Source organism: Micropterus salmoides, unplaced genomic scaffold, assembly GCF_014851395.1.
Source record: "Micropterus salmoides isolate LMB-PRFRI ecotype aquatic unplaced genomic scaffold, ASM1485139v1 Ms_hic_scaffold_12, whole genome shotgun sequence".
NCBI lineage: Eukaryota > Metazoa > Chordata > Actinopteri > Centrarchiformes > Centrarchidae > Micropterus > Micropterus salmoides.
Window position 1 is genome coordinate 32971336 of NW_024040263.1, and position 25094 is coordinate 32996429.

The window sequence follows — 25094 nt, forward strand, 5'->3', positions numbered from 1 at the left end:
CTTTCTTATATTTTGCGGTGTTGGGCAACTTACTCACAAATTGTAATATATTACTCCTTAAAAAAGTAATTATATTACTTTACTTATTACTGGGCCAAGAGGAAATGCTAAGCGGTGGCGTAGACCCCTCCTCCTCTGTTCAGCGACGGCTTCTCAACCCGGGTCACACCCGCTGCACTCGGCCAACGATGTTCGTTCAGACTTGGCCACGTGTGGCTCTAACGACCATAATGACTGTCGTTACCACAGCCAGGAGCACTAACGCACCAGCGGTATCGACGATCCTAGCTAACGATCCCAGAGGTTAAATAGCCGAGTTTCCCTGCCAGTCAGTCAGAAGAAGTCGCTTGGATGAGGGACGAAACGTCTACAAAATCCAGTTGCCCTTGATCTCAACCTTCGTTGGCAGTAATGCAGCGTCACTTGGATTAGTAACTGTAATAATATTACTGTTTTAGAAAAGTAATCTGTTACACTACTAGTAACTGGGAAAAGTAATAATATTACAGTAACTGTTTCTGCCCAACACTGCTCATTTGTGACAACAGAGCTGTACCATAAACTGGGTGTCTGATAACTGGATAGGTGGTGTTCAGTTTGGGTGGTTGGTCGTTGCTCATCACCGCTTCATGGTGAGAATGGGAAATGACAGACAAGGCTGGCTGATATAAAAAGAGATAATCCTAATGTTCTGCTTTTTGTGAGTGGACCTCATGGTTCATTAGATTAGATAAGGATATTGTTCTGCTGAAAACAAAGAAAGACAATATTCAAAGCGGGACATGTGTCACACATTCTCTCACTGACAGAGTTGAGACACAGACATGCTTTTGATGAAAATATTGTAGATTACTTTAAAGAAGCAGGCTAAGATTAAGTAAACACCAGCGAGGTAGCTGTTTTAGGATTGTCTCGAGATCTTTATCCCCCACACCTTTTGTGCAGTGGTGTGAATCCACTAAAGGGCAGTGTGTGAGGAGGACATAGTCATAGTTCAGCTGTTATTGGTCCAGCTGTCTTTGGAAGGACTCCCTCCCGCATTGCTGTAGAGAAGACACTATTGAATATCATTCCCAAAAGGATAAACTGCATTTTGCCTACAAAAGGTGCTATTTTAGTTGTGCCTGTGATAAGTCATTCTAGGCCACAACCCACATTGGAATTTTACTCAGTTTGTACAAAACTGACACCAACCAAAGCTGAGTTTGCTTGATGTTTTGGGGGCTGCTATGCCCTAATTTTGCATTGTAGGCATGCTAATCATACTGTGTGCATATATATATATATATATATATATATATGAGTCAAAGTCTGTAATTGCACCAGAAATTAAATTATTATATATTAAATATTTTGAACACACTGCAAACACAGCCCCACTTTATGTTTTTATTAAATGTAAACTAGTGTAGGTTGTACTTCTTTAATTGCACGTAGTAAAATCCCTTCCTGGGGCTGCTTGTGTCTAAGAGGATCAGTGTAATGCTAACACAGCTGTTAAAATGGTCTGAGAGTACTAACTGTCAGTTTTGGCCGACCTGTTGTGCAAACGCTGTGGCTTGCTACCATGACCTTCCTCTTCTTTGCTGCATCCCTTTATGTTTTGATTTCATGCTTTCTCTTCCTTTCTTCCTTCTCCTTTCACTTTGCCTTAATACCTTCACATGTCACTTTTTGTTTCTTTCTCCGGGTCTTCACATAAAAAGGTGATGCGTATTGTCAGATGCAGCAGCCATGAAGACACCAATTTTACAGCACAGGAATTCAGGAACAGGAGTTATTCAGGGTGAAGGGGGGAGAAAGAGCACCATAACACACACACACATTTCTGTATTACTATATATTTACTACATAGTTTCTCTAGCTCTTTGCCCCCTAATCTTCACCATCAGCTTTTTTTTTTTGCTTAACATTAATCTAACTTAACTAGTCCTAACACTGATATAAAAATCACGGTATCTAAATGGACAAATTCATGTTCATTCAAAATAAATTGACAGTCATGGACAAAGAAATGGGCACCCCTGCATGTCTGTCACATAATGAACAATTTCTGCCAGAAATTTGTTGCAATTACAAATGCTTTGGTATTTTCAGGTTTATTTCTTTTGTTTGCATTGGAACGCCACAAAAAAAAAAAAAAAAGCAGAGAAAAAAACACCAAACCTGAGACATTTCACACAGAACATATTTTTGGCCACGACTGTATAAATTTTTTATAAATGATTTGTTATTATTATTACTGAACGCTGCCAACACTGAGACTGACTGTGTGTGAACTGTGTGACTATCAGCACTATCGTACTTGCAGATACATTCAAAGAACACTGCACAAATGTACCTTGTATATTTGTATTCAAGTCACCTGGCCTCAGCTTTGTTTTTACAGATGTAGTCATTTGCATACTTTATTATTTGTTTGTATATTTAGAAACATGTTTTTTTAACTCAAACTTTTTATATTTTAAAGTTTATTTCATTATGTGGGAATGTCAGGATTAAACTAAACTAAAGTTTCGCTGTACTCAGTGACAGTACCAGGATGCATGATAGTGCCCTACTTGTTTTGTCAGTGTGAGCACACTTATGCACTCAAAAAAGCTCATAATGCAATTATGGAAGACCCCGAATTGAGACACAGCTTGAGTCTTCCAGCTAACTTCACATGTTACAGAAGCATGAAGCCAGTTAACGCTTAATGTTAAAGAGAACAAAGCACGGAGCGGCCGGCTTCCACTGCAGAGCGAAGACTACATATTGCGTGCATGGGGTGGTGATGGAGCAGTGGATAAGACACATGCAATTTGTGTGAAAGACCCAGGTTCAAATCCCCTGTGAGACACCAACGTGTCCCTGAGCAAGGCACTTAACTCCTAGTCGCTTGAGAGGCGTGCGACCCCTGACATACATTGCAAGTGTAACTGGCTTTGGATAAAAGCGTCAGCTAAAATGTGTGTTTTGCTTTTATTATCTTGTTAATAAATGCTTGCGGTTTCTTTGATGTTGCACAAGAGGGAATGCTGCCAACCTCTTCTACGTAGAACAATATCCATCACTTTATTAGCAAGTGATAGTAATATGATTTGACATTCCAAATTGCGTGGCTGACAGCGAAAGTAACATGCTCCACGGTGGAGGAGTTAGTTCCAAAAAGGGGAGCGACTTTGGTAGTGTAGAAGTGGCTTGGTTACAAAAGGTCGGATGCAACAAACTTATTTCACCACCTCAAGCAGAAGCACTAAGTTGAGTACGGGGAGAGCCACCAGCAAGGAGAGCTCAACAGCTGTTAATAGCTCAAATCATTTTGAGTATATGGTCATATTGTCAAGAATATCATTATCGCAGAAATACCCTGACTGTGATATTATTTAGGGCCATATTGCCCATCCCTATCGGTAATCTTAAACATTTCCATGTGCGCAGTGATGTCTCAGCAAATGTTGTGGAACATTAAGCAGCAAAATAAAAAATATGTGCTTAGAAACTACACAGGAGAGAGGAAACCCTGCAGAGGACACAGTGACCAGTAAAAAGAAGTAGAGACGGATCTTTCAATCATGTTAGGAGAGTTGTCGTTGCATAGTTTGTCCACCGGAGGGCACTCTGCAACTCCCCTATTGGCAACACCTGTTTGCACAGCAATCAGCTGACATAACCAGCTGTACTTTTGCTCAGAGCACAGTTTACGTGCATTATGTCATGTTGTCTTGGTGAGCGCTCATGTCTACACAGATGTTTGGATAATCTTTGTTCACGTTCTGAAAAGAAGACGATAGCGAATTTTAAAATCCTCAAATATCAGAGTCTTAAAAATTCTGATGGATCTGTATGAACCTGGACGGTGTTTGTGTGACCTTTTGGATGTGTGGAAGAATTGTAGAACATTAACATTAGCTTTGAGAAATTCTTAATAATTGAAGTTAGGCTGCTGTGCTTTAAGCGTAAATGCTATTTCACCACCCGCAACCCATCAGTTATTAATCACAATATTCACTTTTATGACCCGGCCTCCCTAATCCGGATTACTGGCACGGACTATGTTGGTGTCTTCAAGCACAGGGGCTATTTTGGGTCCTGTAGGTGGAGCAGGGGGACTCGTAACAGACCAGAAGGCGTGGTGATAAATAAATACACTGTCAAGGCACATTACTGGTCTCATAGAAACAGTTGAGCCAATCGCAGTGAAGCATGACAAATTGTTTAACAGCAACAAAAACAGAATGACAGCTCCACAAATTGATCCAGGCGACATTGTGTTTCCTATAGACACATTTGCAAATGCAGTATGTTTTCAGGAGTCCAGGTTGACATAGTCGCCAATAAAGCCTTGCCAACAAACAGTAGCTTTCGTTGTGCACGTTTAGAAAATGCACAGTGCACTCATGCACGGTACTCACCACTTATATGCTGCACAAAATAAGCTCATGGCTGGAGAAAGAGGCCGGCCTCACTCCCCTCCCCTGGCTAGGAGTCCAGAGGTGAAATGAGCTTTCATGCTCTTCTGCTGACCTCTTTCACTATGTCGATGAGTCTTTTACTTTTTCTAGGATTTATTCTCTCTTTTCTTTTTGTTTTTTCTCCTCGGAATCTGTTTCTCCTGCCCTCTCTGTCTTTCCCTTTGTCTGTCTTTTTTGTCTCTTGCGGTGCGTCTCTTCCAGTCCATGTTGTTCTCTCTTCACCTCGTCTAAACTCCTTTGACCATTGTTGCTGCTTCTGAAACGTTTAATTGACTTCCTGTGTCACCGCCTGTTCTTTCTGTACCATCTTTTCTTCTCTTCTTGTTCAATTCTCTATTGACATTAATGGAGTTTAACACAAACCTTGACCTGAGCTTTAATTGGCCTACTTTCTTATCTTGTTGTATTTATTAGGGGTCCAAGCCTGTGTGGGATGGGGCCCGTCACCAGCAGAAAGTTTTTATTTTATTCTTCCATTGGTAAAAGTCATGCAAAATTATGTAAAAGTAAAAGTTATGTGAAATTCACAGCACTGCTATAGGACGCTGCAGACACCTCAGACGCAAAAAACACACATGTCCACCAACAGGTGGCGCTAAAATCAAGGTAAGTGCGTTTTGGTGCGGAACTCCCACATACGGGACAAAAACCTTATATCCACGCGTTAACTGAATTGAGCTGCATCTTGATATAAGCCACACCCATTTCATTCATTTTAGAAACAATGTGGAACCTACTCCTAGGCGGCGAGGCCAACTGCACGAAACTAAACTAACCACAATCTGTGGACCTTCATGATCAAAAGTTATTTGAATAATTTTGATACTCCAAAAATGCTATAAAAGTTAGACAGGAACAACGTACTGTAGGTTACAGGTCAACAGGAAGTAGTGTGAACTTGGGCCAGTACCTTCCTAAGCCCCTCGGGCCCCTCCGGGCTCTATGCAAAACTTGGCTCCAAATGGCCTCTAGGTGGCGCTACCAGTGAAGTGATCTCATCTTCACACCGAGCCGTCTGATTAAGCATCAACTAAAGACACAACATACTGTTGAAGATTAATCGAATATATAGATCAAAGACATAAAGACATGACTGTAAGCTCACAGTCTGACGCAGTAATAATGTGTTTGGTGATTTGCACTTGTCAACATCGAGGTTAAAATAAAATCGATTTTAGATCTTGGCTCAACAGCATTCGGTGGCTTTATTTCAGCTGCTTCAACAAAAGTAGAACATTTACTGAAAAGTATATTTAAAAGTCTCACTTTCTAACAACATTCTGCATCTGCACCACGATGCTGCTCACATCATGAGTGGCAGAGATAATGATTCACTGATCCCACGTGGCTTAACATTCATACTGACTTGAAACGCCACCCTGGGGTAGGGGGCTTGGACCCGGTCTAGTATTATTTTCACAGTCCATTAGTTCTTTTTTTCCTCCATGTTTCTTTTTTAATGCCATGAACATCTGACCAAGACTTATAGGGCTTGTGGATCTCACTCCTTTAACGTGTGCACTTTTGTGTTCATTTGTGTTCTTCTTTATTTCACTTCATTTACTCGACGTTTTAAGCCTTTGTAGCTGCGTGTCACAATTTCTCTCCTGTGCACACCAACAAAGGAGAGTTATTCGGGATATATTCTGACACACTAAAAAACCCTGAAAAATGCTATCTTAAAACATTAAAAATAATTAAACAATTGCTTTTTAGAAGTTTTCCGTGCAAAGACATACAGTATATTGTGCTGTAAATGTCCAGTTAGAAAAGTCTCCTATAACAAACTGCATTATTATTGTTTTTTTTGGCTTTTCTTTTAAGTTAATACAAAGAGAACAAAACCCTGGACACACTGACAAGGGAAATGTATAACTTTAGACATGGTTTGTGAGTGAGAGAGAGGGGGGGGGCATTGATGCAGAGAGAGAATAAGCGCTGTGCAAAGACAGATCGACATATAGGCGTACATAGATGGAGACAGAGTGTCATAGCGGAGCTTGTAATCACTTTGCCTTTCACAAATAACCTCTTCGCTCAACAACGCCTCACCTCGCTGCTCCACTGAGATGCAAATTTACCGTGCACACAGCTCTCCATCACGCTGATGGAGAGCTGTGTGCATGTGTGTGTGTTCACAGTCGCACACTCACATTCTGGAGTAAAATCATGCCATAGGGTTTAACCCTAACCTTAAAGGGCTGCCGCACTGTAGCTACAGTAAGGGGACTGTGTACCCACAGAGCAGTTCCAAGAGGATCACAGAAGCAGATTTTAGCCGTGAATGAGGCTTTCTTCTCCCTTTTTCCTTCTTTCTCAAATTTTTGCTGATCTTAGTTTCATCACTCCTCAATTCAAGTGCACAGTTTCCACCTCCATGAGGAAAATATTTCATCTGCGGGGTTAAGGAGTGGAGATTAGGTGGAAGGAAAAGTGACAGCATCCCGGGACGGGCTTTAAACACTGACTGGAAGAGAACAGTGAAACACCACGTCGCCCTACATAATTACATAATGTTCTGGATTCCACCTCACCTGCCCCGTTCATCACCTGGTACGAAAGTGTCATAAGGCAAAGTGTTCGCTTCTGTCATTAATGTTGTTCTCATAAAAGAACGTATGCAAATACATGTCACTTGCTTTTGGCAGCTGAAGTCAGGTTTGAGAGCCACATGTGTATGTGCAGTCGGAGGATGCGCACACAGACGTACAAACACAGGCACGCTTGTGTTGTTGCACGGCTAAGCTATACTAATCACAAACAGATGCAGGATCGTACGTACATGTGGGGCTTTTAGTAAATAATCACACGTGCATATATACATTTCTTTCATCCTCCGTGACCCTTTACACCCCCCATATTGTGTGTGTGTGTGTGTCTTTGTACATGTTTGTAACCTGATTGATTATTGTCCTGCAGAAATTGGGACTGGGTAGTAAGACAGTAGACACCAGTCTGCCTTATTTTTAGATTTGCCGCCAAGGGAGGATTTATTTTAGAACATGGGGAAATAGATTTGAACTCAACCCACTTTGTCCTGTCACATTAGTTTGTCAGTATATTTTTTTGATGTTGTCCACAACACCCAAATGTTTTTCTCAAAAACTTACCAGACAGATCAGATTATTTTTCTAGCTCCGGTCACTGTAATCAAGGAATCAAGAACACATGGTTGCACAAAGAAATGTAAGCTGCAGCCCCTTCATGTCACACACAACGAACACATCTACAAAACAAAAGAATAAAATACAATAAAACAACATACAGAGTTAATCCTTAGGGCCCAAGCTGGGTCAGTTTATCTCTTATCCCGGCGTCCTACTGGGGGGGAGGTTTGCACCGCTTTCGGCGATGCTTGGTCTGCCTGGAATCTGGCTGAGTGGTCAGAAGATGCCGCGGGCAGTGATCATCGCAGGGTCTGCTGCACTCAATCCAGTTTTTCTGTGAAAGGTAATACGTGTGAACAAACCCCAAAGTAAAACAAAAACGTGGCAAAGTTTAAAGGAGCTCCTAGCTGACACATCTGTGCACGCCGCCCATCTGCACAAGTATGACTGTGGGAACCCTGACCACTGGCTTGCTGCTAGATATATATCAGACTATTTAGAGACCTTGTCAAATGACAAATTATTTCTATAACACTTCAGGGGCCATTTTCACAAAACATCTTAAGGCTATAAGTAGCTCTCTACTGGATGATTTTGGTGAAAATCCTAAAAATGAAAGCATCTGTCTTATTTTTAACACCTCTGTGTTTTTGAAGTAAGAGTGATTCATGAAGCAGTACATTTCTGTCCCCTGAACGAACACACACAGACCAGAATGCCCTCTCAGTGCTCTCACATCACAAAGAAAAAGCTGGCTACATCAGCCCATCACTGGGCTGTGTTGTAACAGCATCATCAACAGACAAAGACATCTTTACCAACCAGAAAATGTGTCCTAGCGTCAAGACACAGGTGATAGAAAATACTTGTCAATGTCAGTGTCCGGGCTGAACTGATGACTCCTGTATTTCTGTGGAAAGCTGCCTGAGGCTGCTGTTTGAGAGGCATCATGTCCCAGTCGGATGTCACTTAGGGGCACAATAGCTGTCCCTGCAGACCGCGACCCTTCACATCCACACACAGCCAGGAGCTTAGCTATATAACAACATGGAAACTCACATAATGTCGGCCATTTTATCGTTTTCTTTCCTTTCCTTACATGAATTCTGCTCACAGACACTCTCACAGACTGCTCTCCAGCCAGCCGAGCACTGTGGGCCTAGTGAAACAACATCACGCTTAGCAAAGTAGTTCTTACTCCTCAGTATAAGTTGCTCTCAGGAGCTTTGTGAAGAGCCCTGATGACAAAGCTCTTAGATTAAATACTTAAATACTGCCATTCTGACACAAGGCTTTATGGTATCAAACACACACATTACAGATATTTAGGGAAGATCCAATGAGACATTTATCCTGACGCACACATGTACATGAGTGAGTTTTTCTGCTGCACTAAGACCGCTTTGTGTCTGCCAGCCAGAGTGATAACTCTCCTTACCTCCCAGTCATTTAGATTTTTTATTAGGTAAACAGTCCCCAGAGAAATGTGGGTGTGGACATGTATTACTCATGTCGTGGGGACATACATCTTTTAAAGAAGTCATATAGTGAGGACAAGTCCCCATAATGTACATCATTACATTTTAGGGTGCAGAGTTGGTTTAAGGTTAGGGTTAGGGTAATGAATGTAAGTCATTATAATTTCCTGTGAAGTGATGGAAACATCACTGTTTGTGTGCGTGTGTGTTGCTTTGAGCATTTAGCCTTAAAGGTTGCATAAGTGGAGCACTTACTAAGCTGGCCAAACAGTGAGCAATTCCTCCACAACTACAAAAACTCCCTCCGTTGCTCCTGCAGATATCCCTTCCTTTTTCTCTTTGTTTTCTTTTTTCCCCACTGAGGGCAGTGCAGAATGAATACCAGCAGGGCTGGGAAATGGAGACATGATGCTCTTTATGCAAATCAAATACCAGCATTGCCATTAATTTCCTTCAGAGCACCCCGAGGACACAAAGGGAGCCAAAAAGCACGGGGGAAAAAACAACAGGGAAAAGTTGAAGCCAGGTCAACGTAGAGCAAATATCTTAGCAAAAACAAAGCTGGGTTTTGTGAAGGCCAATCACAGATGACAAAAAAGGTGTGCATATGTTTATATTTTCCTGTTTTTCCCCCATACTTACACATATACATAATAGCCATGTCTATTTGTCACCTTCATGAAGAGAAAAGTTCCTCTGCATCTTCAGTCTGTGCATCTGTGGTCACGGGGCTGAAATATTTAGAGGGGCTGTCTGATTTTCAGAAAGGTATCTTCTCAACAGGCTGAACTGAAGGCACCATACTCAGATCTCTCTCTCTGGTTGAAGAGCCAACAGTTATGTCTTCCAACAGACCTGTGTTTGATTTGATGATGAAATGTGATGAAGTGAATATGATGGAATTCCCCCTGTTAACTGTTCACCAAGGACCTGAAAGATAATCCCACCAACCGTGCTTCTGCTCGTTTGTTAACAGAGCAACCATCCAATCATCATGGCTCCACCCTGCCTCCGGTACCTCCCCCTCACCGCCAGCAGCCATCGATAACAGCTCTCAACCACTCCCTGGGCTCCGCACTCCACGCCGGCCAATCCCTGAATTCGACGCGGCAGCTAACTCCTCCCACTGGAAGCCCGGCCCCTGTGGCCGGCCAATCACCCGCCGAGCTGCAGACCACGCCCCCTGAGAGCGTCCCGCTGCAAGACAGCTGGGTGCTGGGTAGCAATGTGCCTCTGGAAACAAGGTAAACTTCCTTTAACTTCCTTTCATCTGTCTGTGCCATTTTTCTCCAGTATATTCTTCAGCTGTAGCTTAGATTCCAGTGTTAGCATTTCCCATTATGGTGACACGGTGATGGAGTGATGTTAGTGACTGACACTCTTTGGGGGGGCTTTCCCTTTTAAAATTAGAACTTGAATTTTACTTTTACCAACCAGAAGTGCCCTCAAGCAGCACACTTTGCCTCCACATCCTGAATTACCCTCCACCCTAACTAGATGAAGGTGAAAGTTCATTTTATGGCAAATCACAAACAAATTAAGGTAAATAAATGTAACAAGTACCTTTACCCAAAGAGTTGTTACACAGGCCGCAATATATACCTTCAAAACATCCACAGCCTCTCAAAAAAAAAATGTAAAAGATTAGTTTTAAATGAATTTTTCAAAGTACATAACATGAAGGCATGCTCTGCTGTTGTGCTTTATGTGGGTGTCCCGGTAACACTCTACAAGAAGAGGACACAACATTCTTAGTAGGGACAAATGAGGAATGAATGAAGAACAAACTGAAGCATTAGTTAATGAATAACTCCTAATTACATTTTTAAAGAGTAGCTAATGGTTAGTTAATTAGGAAACGAGTGAGGAACAAATCATGAACAACTTCATTATAGATGAACAATGGCAGTATCCGTCTCCTTGCTGTGGCTGCTTTCACATACAGTACGTTGGTGCTGTTTGCTGTCTGCTGTAGTGTAAAACTGTCGATAATAACTATTAGATATACGTTATCCTGACCATTCAGATGAATACAAAAACATGAATAGCCCACACCATTTAGTGTGACGTCATTATATAGACTAAAAATAGAAAAATTAAATGCTTAACTCTAAATAAACTCTTAATATGAATGTGTTATTTGATGGCCTGGCATTTGGCCTGTGTGCCCTCAAAGAATTGTCTATTATTATTATTATTATTATTCATACCATGTGGCAAAATTTGCAGTCTAATAACAATAATGCTTATAAACCTCTGTCAGTAACCGGAATTTGATTTCCCCAGATGGGTACTGATGATGCAGGATGACCAAAACTGTCCAGTCAGTGAGCCACCGTGTCATGTTTCCTCCTCTTGGTTTGTTTGTGAAATGTCAGTGTGAACTTGAACCGGACCAGAACTAAAATGCATCAATGCATCATTTATTCCCGTGGTCCGGACCAAGTGAATGGAACTCCAGGTGTGAAAGCTGCCTGAAATGCACTAAATTAAAGAACAGAAGTGTCTGTGTGTGTGAATTGTGATTCTGATTGCAGTCTTTTGCTGTGCCGCGTTGCAGATGGAGTAATCGGCCACTCCGCCTGTTCTCCTCAGAGTTAGCTGCTTGGCGCTAAGATGCTTTGTTGCTCTTGATACTTGTTAAAGTTAGCTGGCAGACTTTGCGTCGTAGCCTCCCGCGCTAACTAAAGTTGTTGCAGGGATCTAGCAAGCTCTCCCGCCGCTGCTGTAAGATCAGAGAGTTCAGGTCTGCTGCGTGTCTGCTCCGAGCAGCAAAACAGCTGCTGCTGTCGGCAGCAGCTGTGGACGAGTCCAGGAGACAAGAGAGAGAACGGAGGGCAGCTCTGATGACATCACAGGTCATAGCTCACAGTGATCGGCGGTGGCTGTAAAGTCCCAAGCGATAATAGAGATAATACTGAGTGGTTACTAAAGAGTCTCTCATTACTTCATCGTTATCTTGTGATTTAGCCTTCTTGTGTCCCTTCAAGTAGTTGTGCATCACCCCGGGTGGATATTGAGTACTGGATTACTACTAGAACTGCATTACTGCATCTTTACCTGTAAATGGATTGTACTTGTATAGCAGCTTTCTGGTCTTCCAGCCACTCAGTGCACTTTACACTACATGTTACAATCTGCCCATTCACACACATGTATACACTGATGGCAGATCCAGAGGCTGAAAACTGCTCATCAGAAAGAAAATTATCATTCAGACACACTCACACAACGATGGCACAGCCGCCGATCCTCCGACTTTGGGGCGACCCGCTCTACCTCTAAACCACAGCTGACCAATTAGTAACCCTTTTTTTTGTGTCCCTCCAAGTAAAGTGGTGCATCATCCTGAGTGGTTTCTGAGTACTGAATAATTACTTAATTATTACCTGTCCATTAGTTACCCTTTGGTGCCTCCTCAAGTAGTGTGGTGCATCAATCTGCGTGCTTATTGAATCACTACTTCCATTAGTTAAGCATTTCAGCAGTCAGCGAGACAGAGTGCGCAGGTTCTTCTAATTGTGGTCAGATACAAGAACAGCCACTATACACTTAGTTCCACAACTGTTTATTTATCTGTAAAAAATATTATGTGCAAAATGCATCGTTTGTGTACTTCAGCAATACCAGGGCTCCTAGTCACTGGGGAAACTTCCTCTCTCCCTGCATCGCCCCTACTGACAAATAGAATTCAGAAGGAGCTTTTACCAGACATGTCACACTTTGGTTTTGATTGAGTGAAGAAGAAGAATTTATGGACATGTGGTACATAGGATGGGGATGTGAAAAGTAATTTGTCATTAGATTCCATCGCGATTACGAGGTATTTTTAAAAGGGGGTGGAGCTGCATATTCATAGAAATCCGCCAGATGCAGTGTAGACACGGGTGGTGGTGAGATGAGAAGATGCTGGGGATCTGATGAGAAGAGGGGAATGCTTCTGCTGAGCACAACTGGGCCTTGATGTTGAGCAGGAGGCGAATTGGGCGGAGAAGGGCCGCGGCGATTTGTGCTGAATGACATGAGAGGAGAGAACCAGGGCTGACGGCTCATAACAAAACATTTTATTTAAACGGAAACGATGGCGCCTTGAACTCCCTGTTGTGTTCACAAGCGCACGGCATTTTCTTGCCTTTTTAACACGGTTGTGTTTACAAACTTATCACAGCTGATTGGGTAACACCTGTGACACGCCCACCAAACGGAAGAAGACACGCCTCGAAGCCCGTCGCGGAACGTTTCAAAACATGTCGTTAAATCCGAGACGTTGCAAACCGTTTTGAGATTGACCGCGCCTCAGATTTAAAGTGCGCTACTGATTCATGATTGGGTGAGCTGATCGTGGTGAAACCTGAACGCCCATAGTCAGCTGACAGGTGCAGGGAGAGTGATCCAGAAGGACAGTCTTCTTGGTAGAACTTACGCTGAGCTTCATTAGTTGACATATTGTTGTTGATCAGAGGCCAAAATATAACCTGGAGTTCAGACAAAGGAAACCCAACCAACCTCTGAAGACTTGCAAATTTTCTGACCTCTTCCGGCAGACTTGTGAATCCAAATGCTTTGTTGAAGCCTTTTATCTCGTTAGTAGACCCCGAGAGTTCTAATTGCAGTTGTCCTTTCAAAGAGAGAGCGTCCCGAGGTGGGTGCATTTTTCTTGTCTGTGACACAGGTTTTATTGGATAATTTGATTCCATTCACTGCACGATTTGTAGCTTTCTCTTTCTGTCTTTGTTGAACACAAATGCCCCACAAAGTTGACAGATATGTTGAAATCACTTTTCTCTCCAGCAGAGTGTAACATCACGCTGGCGACTGTATAAAAGCATTTTTGCCACACACACACACACACACATTCCTGTACGTGCCTCATAGTGAGGTCCAGGTTAATTAACTGCTGGAGTGAGGACCACCCTTTCTACTATACTTAGAGACAAATGCATGATAGATTCCAACACTGGGTGGCACCTTGATGCCAGTTTCCACCTCAGTTCCTTAAAAAACATGAAGGAAATTTTTAATTTTTTTAACCCAGTTTACCACTGGAGTGGGGACCTTTTCAAGGGGGCGCTATTGAGTTCGTTTCAGAATGGACTAGTTTAACTACCTTCTATTTTTAGCATTAAATTTAATAATTTTAATGTTCTAGTATAACACATTATGTAAAATAAGTCAGTATGGACATTTTTAAAAAGAATTGCCCAGTCTGAGATTCATAGATAAGCAGAATACCTAAATTTATGGAGGTGACCATCGATTTGACTGCTGTACAAACATACATACTTACTGGTCAATTACTGCTTTACTAAAGTAAATATAACTTGAACAATCCACATAAACAACTTTCAACAAAGCTGCAGGGATATAAAAGAAATCCATTTTATTTATTCATTTAGCTGAAGCTTTTATCCAAAGTGACTTACAATTGCTATACATGTCGGAGGTCGGAGGTCGCACGCCTCTGGAGCAATTAGGGTTAAGTGTCTTACTCAGGGACACAGTGGATGGGTCACAGTGGGGGATTGAAGTGCGCTATCACCACCCCCAAATCCATTGTTTATTAAGCATAAACAGAAATAAATTATTCCAGAAACAAACTATTGCCTCTTGTACAACTCAAAAAATACAGTAAAGTGTACTGTATCATAACTACTATTAATTCACCAATTAAAGTGAGGGCCAATATGAAGAAAATTGATATTATCAGACAATCAATTGAAAACAAGGAACACTGTCTTGCAAAGTACAATGAAAACAAAATAATCCTTTGAATTTTTTACAACTGGTTTTGAGTTTTAGGAACGCTGAACACTAGCTTATTGTGGCTAGTCTTGCCTTTTACAGTACATCATCTGACACTATATGGTCCAGGATAGATTAATTTCAGATTATTATCAATCAGTAGTTCAGTAGGAGACTGTAAATGGCAAAAACATTTGGCTTTTGAATACTTAAGAATACGTGAAGCGCCGCTTTGTCTAAGGGTCACAATTGTGTTGTACACAAAGTTTGACATCTTTCCATGACCCTTGAGCCAAGGCCTTTTCTCCAGGCACTCTACATCGCAGTTCTCTCTACCTCACTCCATGCTCTCTTGCTCTCTCATGTTTGACTTTGTTCTTCTGTGGAAGCCTGGGGGTCTCATCTACAACAGGAACAGACAAACATCATTTCCTATTAGTCGATGAAACCTCAGGTATAATGGATTTTTAAAAGTGCTTTAATTAAATGTGACAACCAAGAACTGACAGATGATTGCAACTCTCTTACCATGGGACAAAAAAGGTTAATTGTTAAAGGTCACAAAAACACATTTAATATTTACCATCATCAGTGTTAGGGCAGTAACGCTTTACTGTAATAATATTACTTTTCCCTGTAACTAGTAGTGTAATTGTAAAGTGAAGTGTAGTTACTTTTCTAAAAAACTCGTTACTAAACGCACCATCCTTGACATGAATCCACGACTGTGCGGCAGCTCAGCGGTACCGTATGTAAAGACCATAGCATACTCGCTGTTGTGAATACGATATTAGTTAATAACTCGGGAGAGATGCTTTGTTTGGGGGCAAAGGCAGGGTGGTAGTGAAAGCAGTGTTTCCCATAATTAGCCTATAATTTGGTTAATTGTCAACGCTGACCACCACATTAATTAAAAAATTTTTTTACTAGGCATATTTAAAATCATGTTTGACCGAGGAGCTGTATTGAGGAGCAAATATTCGTGCAGCACCTCCTGGCTCGCGCTCTCTTTCTCTCTCGTGAACACCGCTGCACAAACTTGTCCAAAGTCTGTGTTCGGTCCCGTTCATACAGTGTTTACTGGGAGGCTGCTGAGCGCGGTGTCGTTGCACGCTTGGCTCCTGTTCTGGTGCCCAAACCAGCGCCGCTTGCTGAGGCCTAAAACCTCCAGTGCCTGAGTAGAGGTGTAACGTTAAACACAAAACACTCCCAGGTGCTGCGAGCTCCCAGTCCGGGCTGAGTCAGCTACGACCACTAGGCTAACTGAGCTTATAAGATCACAGCAGCTACTTAATGGCACTTAGCAGTTACTTTAGCAACAAGTAACACATCTGTTCATCAGCAACCTCCGTAAATCACAGAGAGTTGAGACAGAGTAGCTGGGGGACACGGGGAACTTTAATGTTATTTTATGAGGCCCAACAGTTACTGTGTTGCCTTAGTAGACAGCAGAGGACGCAGACAGAACTAAATAGATTGTGATCTGTAGCACGACAGTAATGATCTCTCTGAAAAGATAGATCGTGGAGACATTTTAATCGTCCACAATCTAATATTGCCCACCCAGTAATAAGTAAAGTAATACTTTAAAGGAGTAATAACTAGTAATATATAATAATTTCTGAGTAACTTGCCCAACACTGACCATCATAAATTAGAAAAGAGTTACAAACAAACACTCAAACAAAAGTACACATAGACTTACAGTAAGAGTAAAGTAGTACTCTACTTGTCTTTTGACTGAGTTAAAGTATGAAACAAAGGCAGGAGTTTTTGTATATTTCATAATTAAAGCAATTTAACTCACCATCAGTGAGTTCTCCTTATCTCTAACTCAGCGCAGGGGTCAGAACCTCCATCTGAAAAACAAGAGCATACAAAAAGTAACACCTCATACTATATAGTGTGGGTAAGGTTGCATCCTTCTGTATTTGTTAACTGTTAGAGAGTTGAAAAGTGTTTCAGGTTTTAAATGGACAGCATCCTTACTGCCAAAAACATATTATCCACTGGTCTTCCTCTCTTCACTGTGTGTGGGGTGGAGGTGAAAGTGAGACTTTCACCTGTGAAAAACAGCAACAGTCATTTATTATTACTCTGTGCTCTAATAAAAACCCAAGTTGCAGAGTACAAAGACTGCCGGTGAATAAAAGGAGTTTTAAAATGACTTGTCTTGACCTTCCAATGTTACTGGCCTGTATGGATCAGTTACACCATTTTCACTATACTAAAACTAGAGCAATTACACACCCAATACCTCCTTTGCGAGCATTTTCTTTCCTTTCTTCATTTTCTTTTTGTTAAACATATTTCACATACTTGTTAGTGTTGTTTAGATTTTTTTATATAACACTCGGCTAATTTTGTTAGGCCTTTTTTAAATAATGACTGCACATACAGTATAAACACCGTCCGTGGAAATTGTGGTACTGACAGAGGATTAATCAGATAATTGCACACTAATAATTATACGAGGACTGAATATCAACTGCTCTTCTAAAGGTGTAACTGTTTCTACAGTGTATATATTCGCGCAACATCTCTCGCTCACTCTCTCCGTCTCTCATGAACAGCGCTGCACAAATCTCTCCAACACAAAGCTGTCAATGTCAGAGACCCACCTTAGTTGGTATAGGGAATTAAACCTGAACGTGTCACTTACAATCGATGCCGTAGCGGTGAGAGTCGAGCTTTCAGTACAACGTAAACAAAGAAAGCAGCATGTAACCTTTCAGACCCACCGCACAGAAAGAGGCCCATTATTTCAGCGACTTGCGCCGCGCTAGGGCACTTTGTTGCTGTGTAGAGGATCGCGCACCGCACGCCATGCCGCAGTCGAAGTACTTTTGTGCTGAACCCAGCGCAAATCGCTTCTTTTCTGAAAGGTTCTTTATGGAAGAACATAGTCCTTTCAATACCTTCCGTCACTGAACATTTAACGTTACATCTGTGTTGAAAAAATGTTGCCAGGTGTAAAACACTACATAACATCAGGAGCTTTTAGACTTTCAGGACTGTAGGCTACCAATTACCTGCATTTCAGTTATTAATAACACTGCATGAATGATGTCTAGATGAGAGTTGATGACAACAATTCAGTTTATTTCCCTCTTATTAACAGTTTCCCCTGGGGAATAAATGAAGTTAATATTCCTCTTATAGTAATAATACTTACATATTATAGAAACACAATTGTTAATGTAATTTAATATTAAAAATCAACTTAAGTTATTGCTAGTGAAAATTAATGCATAATCGTGAAACCGTGATTATTTCTCTGACAATAATCTGTAATCGTTGCATCCCTATTGATGATAGGGCTGGGAAATCTGTCACAATTTAGGGTGCTATGATTACATAACAATAATAATTCCCAATGTATCTTTGTGGGTATAAAATTTTTGTTCCATAGAATTACTTTATGAATGACCACATTCATAACAACCTAATCATTAAAACCAATATAATAATCACTTATTTCCATTTGCTTTATTAATACAATCAAAGTACACAAACTGACAAGTATGTAACTGAATTGAATCTTGACTAATAAACTGTTGACATCTTTGAACAGACTCCACTTATTTTTCAGTAGGTCGTTTACTTGTCATCCACTCTCAACGTTTTACCCACATTACGAATGTCGCAGCAAGAACTGCATGGTATCTACAACTTTGCAAGTTGACAAGGCACAGCAACAAACTGACTGCAGTCCCACTGACATCTTGCTCTCAGGATTGGCCAAAAAGTTGCAGTCTCTGCCTGGGACTCTACTTTCATTTAAAAAAGAAATCTGCCATCAACTTTTGTCTGAGAGAACAGAACGAGCAGGGACTGATTTGAGTTCATGCTCAGGACAAAGGCTTTTTTACATAGTCATTTTAGTAGTATAGTGTTGAATAATACAAATAAATTATGTTAATAACTGACAATTAACGTAAAAGTTAATTTACCTTGAAGAAATAGTTTTTTGGGGGAATACATGTATTGTCTTTCTTTCTGAGGGTTTATTGAGAAGATCAAATCACTTTAGTGTGCATGCTAAATATAAATAAATCTATATTATCTAAAGCTAATTGGCTGCTGGCTCTAACTCCATATTTAGTGAATAGACATGACAGTCCTTTACTTTTCTCATCCAGCACTTGGCGAGAAAGTGAATAAGCACACGTACCAAAATGTTGCAACTGTTCTAACATGTCATAATATAACATCCATAACTTCACTAGAAGTTTTAGTCCGTGTACACGGTGACAGCGTGCGTGCTGGTCAGGACTGGTAAATGAAACTGTTGAAACACGAGAGACTGGCTTGTGCTGAGTAGGGATGCAACGATTACAGATTTTGTTGGTACGATTATAGTCAGAGGAATAATCACGGTTTCAAGATTATCATGATTATTATGCATTAATTAATTTAACAACACTAGTAATTACTTAAGTAGGTTTTTAATATTACATTAACAATTATAAAACTATAATATTTAAGTATTATTATTAATATAAGAGGATTTAACTTTATCTCCCAGGGGAAATTGTTATTGGGGAGGGGAATAAACTGAACTGTTGTCATCAACTCTCATCCACATGTATAAGTTTTAGTGAAAATGATGATGAATGTTCAATGATGAAAATTGAGAACATGTCTCATGCAGCGTTATTAATAACTGAAATGCAGGTAATTGGTAGCCCACAGTTCTGGAAGTTTATAAGCTCCTGATGTTCTGTTAGTGTTTTACACCTGCAACATTTTCTCAGCACAGACAGGAGGAAGCAACAGGATGTTAAATGTTCAGTGACTGAAGGTCGGCAGAGGACAACGTTCTTCCATAAAGAACCTTTCACAAAAGAAGTGATTTGCACTGTGTGGAAGCTGGGTTCAGCGCAAAAGTTCAGCTAATTTGACTGCTGCTTGCGTGCGAGCTCGTCAAGCTTTGGCGTGGCACAAGCCATTGAAAATAGGCCTCATAGCGCAGCGGTGCTGTCGGTTACACCTGCTTTGTTTGTTTATGTTGTACTGAAAGCTCGATCTCAGTGCGACAGCATTGATTGTAAGTGTCACAATTATATTTAATTCCCCAACAACCTGCCACATTATTTAAGTTATTATGTATTACCTTTACTTACTTATTTTAAAACAATTGTAAAATGGGTCGCCAAATTTACTTGGGCAGCTGTTAATCTACCTGGACGGCCGCCCAAGTAAACCCTATGTGTGGGAAACGCTGATTAATTAACCGTGACGTTTTAAAGCACGGTTAATAGTGAAATCCAGCAATCGCTACATCCCCAGTGCTGAGCAATATCCCATTCAGTCAGCTGTTTACCCCAACCCCTTGTAAAATGTAGCTTTTCCACTGCAGGCTATATAAATCCATCTCGCCTGATGTTAGCAGTAAGATTACTGGCAGCTAAAGTTCAGGAACAGCGTTAAGATTAAGTACTGTAAAATAATCACAACTTCTAAGCCTGCAGATATTCAATTTCTGATTAGGGCTGTACGTAACGATTATTTTTCAAGTCAATTAATCAAACGATTATTTTTTCAATTACCCAATTAATCTAACGACTAATTTTCTGTATTCTAAAAGGAAAAAAGTTGCCTATTACTCGATTAACATACCAATTTATCCAAAATAAATATCAAAAACATTCCTAATAAATAAATCTATATTTTAATCATCCTGATGAAGCACATTAGAATAATGTGTGTGTATATATATATATATATATAAAAATAAGAATAGCAGCAAATCTTAAAATGAATCAAATTTCCACGCCATTGATGTGTTGTGATAACAACAATAACAGACATTAATTATTAGGCTACTTTACTTAAAACTTTTAATGTTTTTGACATGGATTAATTTCAATATTGAGTACTGCAGTATGATAATCAAATGCATTTCTGCATCAGTGTCGGGCAAAGAAAACAATTGAAAGGATTCACAGACTGTACAGACAGTCACAGATCGTCTGTAATGTTAGTTTCAGCTGTTTTCTCGCTCATATGTGGCCGTTAATTAAAACAGAAAATATGAAACGGCCGAACGTTCGATGTCTTGAGGTGTAACGTTATGCTACAATGACAGCAGCGGGGCAAAAATTACTTTTAACATGAAAGCGATTAAGAAATACTACGTGTCCTTGTGCTGATGATGTGCCATGCTCGTGTGGCGACAGAAAGTAAATAGGATTTGCGGTGCTGCCGTCAGTGCTCCAGGATACTTTCGCTCACGTGTTCATGCTGCTTCACGTATTCGTGGACAGTTGTGCTGCAGTGAAGCTTTTCTCAGATCACAGAGACTGTCTGTCTAAAATACTTCCAAACTTTAGCTTGTCCGGGGGAATCCTGCCAACACTGGATCGACTATGTTGACGAATTGCCCGAGCCCTAAATTCCTGTTTATATTATCGGTCTGCAGCTGATATTGTTTCATTTAAAAATGTCAGCTTTAACGCTGAATCACAACTACTACTACTTTTACAGTGAAGAAAGAAGTCAGTGTCAGGATGGAGTAAAGAGTTTGTAAAGGCACATACCTGTGTTTGACTCATAGCGATCTCTTCCTGGACCTAACACCAATGAGAATAATGAAAATGATGTCATGTTATACTCTGAACAAAATATAAAAATAACAATGTGTAGTAGTAATATTAAGTGATACAGTACTGCTGCATTTCATATCATATAATACATCTCTCTACACAGTGAGAGAGAGAATAAACACATGTTTTAAGTGAATTGGACACCCTGTCATAAATACGAGGTTACGTCTCAAGTCTCCAGTGAGACAATGTGCCATTTGTGCTTTGTTTCCAGATACTGCTTTATACTCAGTAGCGACTATTCAGGACACCTGTACAATCTACTGCAATTCTGTACAACAGGTTCAGTTTCTGACCATTTTGTCAGGAATGTGTAAATTCAGTTCTGTTTATTACTAAGCCTATAGTTCAAGGTGTTGTTACACTGAAAGGTGATTTTGCTCTCCCTGTTTATATATATGAGTAGGGCGGAATATTAAACACATCTGAATATGATGTAGTCCAGTACAACATTTTCACCAACTATGACCTCAGTGCTAAAAAATTTAATTCACTTAACACCTATATGACTGTGTCAAAAAAGAAAACTGATTAAAGGCATCATTAAAGTAGACTTTGTGGCAGCACTGTTGTAATGGATTGTATAAGACTTTACAGGTGTACTTTATAAAGTAAGTGTTACTTTTTGAAAATCCGTTGCAGGCTGCGGGCAGATTTTACCTAATTTTATAAACAAACTGTTGTCAGGAAACATCACGTTTTCTTCTTTTTATGGTGGCAACTGTTATTCAGCTCTCCCTGTCAGAAGCTTTCCCTCCACTAACTAAACAGACAGTCACAGAGGTGGGAGTGAGACAGGCAATAGGAAAGGGTACTAAATCAATCAAGTAGTAGCTGATAAATATTTAATTTTCACACAATAAGCCATGAGAACAGAGCTGCTTTGGGATCAAAATAATAATAAAAGAGACTGTGTTACATCTACTTCAGTGTCCTCTCTCAGGTGTAATGTTGGCTCACCTGTCTTGGGCCACATCCGCACTACTACGTTTCTGTTTAAAAGGAGATTTAAACCAAAAACGATCTCCGTCCCCAGCAGCATTTTATCTGCATAACAGAATGGATCTCTGTCTCTGAATACGTGAAGTGGCCGTCCACATAGCCTACACTGAGCATGCGCGTGCCGGTATAAACAGGAAGCACATTGTCTACTTCGCATTAGTAGAAGATTTGTTAAAAGAAGAAGGTACTACTACAGACTAAAAACCACACCAGAGATAGTTCTGCATGGATCTAACACGAGGTGGAATTGTTACTGACAGTAACAGGGGAGTTAAAAGCAGCTGTGGCAGCAGAAAAAACAGACTGGGATTTGTCGCAAAGCAAATACGGCCTCATGCACAGTAGCCTATAAGTGTATTGTTATTTACACAGAAAAAAATATTTACAATTTAACAGCACTATTCTGTTGCATCTGCACTAAATCCATTAAATATGCACTTCTGCCATCATGTTAAACCATGTACCTATCAATTGTGTGCTGGAGATCTGACTGGAGCGGTTCTGGAGCCACTCAATTAAAGTTAGAGCTTGCTGTTTCTTCCATTCAAAATAATATTGCACATTAACATCATTTGACAAGAAGCAGAAATATCTATAAATCTTACCTGCTCTGAAATTGCCTCTTGCGTCGGTTAAGATGAAGTCTTCGTCTTTAAATTTTTCAAACAAATCTCTCCAAACTCCTGCTAACAAATCTCTCCAAACTCCGGCCACTCTCTGTTTTTCTTCTGCTCCTCTCTGCTGCGCTGCTGAAAGGTTGGGGGGGGGCAAGTTCCAGGTGCAGGGGGGCGTGTCCCTCCGCTGATGGCCCATTAATTAAGCCTGAGCCGAGAGGCTGCAAAGTCACCACAATATTCTCCACTTCTCAGCTCTGACACAGAGGCCTGTGTTACAGGCTACAGTGTTTAAAATAAAGCAAAACACATTTATCAGTGACAGTAGAAACACCAGGCTTTACATACTGTTAGAAGTAAAATTTCATATATTTAAAATTTTACTTAACTAAAAGTATAAAAGTACCATAAGCAAACACCGTAATTTAATTGTTGACTGTATTTTATTCATCTAAATCTGAAATGCAGCTAGTAACAAAATCTATACAATTTTAGACGTATAAAGAAAAATGGTGGTTTTAGAGAGTCTTGAATCTGTGGAACTGTACAGGCCACTTTGTGTGTATTTGTATATGGGGCAGCGGAGGTTTAAGGGGGACCTCAACACTGTCAGGAGAACTGTCTGTGTTCCCTCCACATTTGCCCAGGTTCTGGCTAAGACATCATAGGAAGACTTGAGGGAGATGCTTTGCTCAGTCTTATTAATGGCTCTTTTTTGTCCTCAGGAGATAAAAAAGGATGCCCTGAGCACATTTTGAATACTGTACCTTCTGTTTTAAGTGCAACAACTTTTCCAGTGCACCATCCAGCTGATAGTTACTTTAAATATAGTACAATGGTCCCTTACTCAAGAAAAGTAGAAATAGATATTTATCACAAGTCCTCAAAAAGGTATAAAAGTATTCCATAGTCATAGTGAATATACTTAAGTATCAAAAGTAAAAGTGCTCATTCTGTATGACATTGTAGTACCTCAGTTCATGCATGCATTCTGTCCTTAATGAATTAATCTCCAAACATCAGTGGTTGGTGTTCCAGTTATGCTGGCTGTAACAAAGTTGTGCAATATTTTCATTGACAAATAATTATTTTCTTCATCTCAGTAACTTTATAGGGTTCAGATAAACAGCAATAAATACAATACAGGATTTAAAAATGTAGGGGAGCAAAAGTATAAAGCCCCTAAAATGAAATACTTAACATTTACAGGAATCATATGTGAGTTTCTTTGGCTCTTTCTCTGGTCTCATATGGTGCAATGTTCAGGGTACTTAAATTAAATTAGACTTATTCAAGATCAGTTAGAGATCTCTTGTTTTGATTGAGGAAGATATAAATGAGATGATATGTGGTTGTTTCTCCTGAGTTGAATTTAAGACGTAGGAGAAAAAATCCTTTGGTCTCACCTTAGTATAAATAAATATTTTCTATTGAGGAGAAATTAAAGAAACACCTATATCTCTTCTTGGATTTTGCTTTTCTCTGTGCACACCTGCAATGTAATCAAATCTACAAAGTAACAAATGTGAATCATTTTGGTTGGAGGGGAGGTGGGTGCCATTATAAATGTACCTGAGCTGCCATTTCAGTGACTGACATGTTTTTAATCTTATGTAAAACAGGACATGATCCTGGATCATAGTAAAGATTTTCTCCAAAAATGATTGTTGTAAAACTCTCCCTGCTCCTAAAACCATTTTAAGGAACGAAGGCAATCCTTAGTGTCATTAGTCATTAGTATGCAGGCCATAATTTTCCTTTGGTGAGTTATTGTGTAGGCACAGAGTCTCTAAGACCAGCTACAGGTACCACTGAGGAACTAGGAGCAAAGAGGACCCAGGAGAGGTCATGTCCGTGTGACCGAGCTGCGTGATGTGGCTGTGGAGGCTGCTCAGTGACTACCATAGTATTTGACAGGCTGAGGTCTTCTATCTTGTCCCATTCAGTAGCATAGCCAGGAACACCAGACAGGACACTGAGGATTCTCCTTGGAGTCAAACAGGTTGGTGACCAGCTGTCCAAAGTGCTGCCAAAGTTAGATCTGTCCAAATACAGGTGGATGCCGCTCACTCCAGTGGCTCCCTGA

General features: G+C 40.5%; 1 protein-coding gene and 2 long non-coding RNA genes across 8 annotated transcripts in view; 2 read left to right on the top strand and 1 right to left on the bottom strand.

Annotated features, from left to right (window-relative positions):
• Positions 1–25094, top strand: part of tenm3 (teneurin transmembrane protein 3) — an 824111-nt gene that overhangs the window by 655665 nt on the left and 143352 nt on the right. For all 6 annotated transcript variants that reach the window (XM_038714618.1, XM_038714620.1, XM_038714619.1 and 3 more), the window contains one exon: positions 10019–10286. In XM_038714618.1, coding sequence (XP_038570546.1) covers positions 10019–10286 — 268 coding nt within the window. The remainder of the gene's footprint in view (positions 1–10018; positions 10287–25094) is intronic.
• LOC119899833 lies at positions 15090–23116 on the bottom strand. Its single transcript, XR_005443925.1, has 4 exons — positions 23000–23116; positions 21327–21359; positions 16592–16643; positions 15090–15187 (listed from the first exon to the last, which is right to left on the bottom strand). It is a non-coding gene; the product is annotated as an uncharacterized LOC119899833 (long non-coding RNA).
• The window catches only part of LOC119899834, a 12260-nt gene continuing 12020 nt past the window's right edge, over positions 24855–25094 (top strand). Inside the window, exon 1 of the long non-coding RNA XR_005443926.1 lies at positions 24855–25063. This is a non-coding gene — a long non-coding RNA (uncharacterized LOC119899834). The remainder of the gene's footprint in view (positions 25064–25094) is intronic.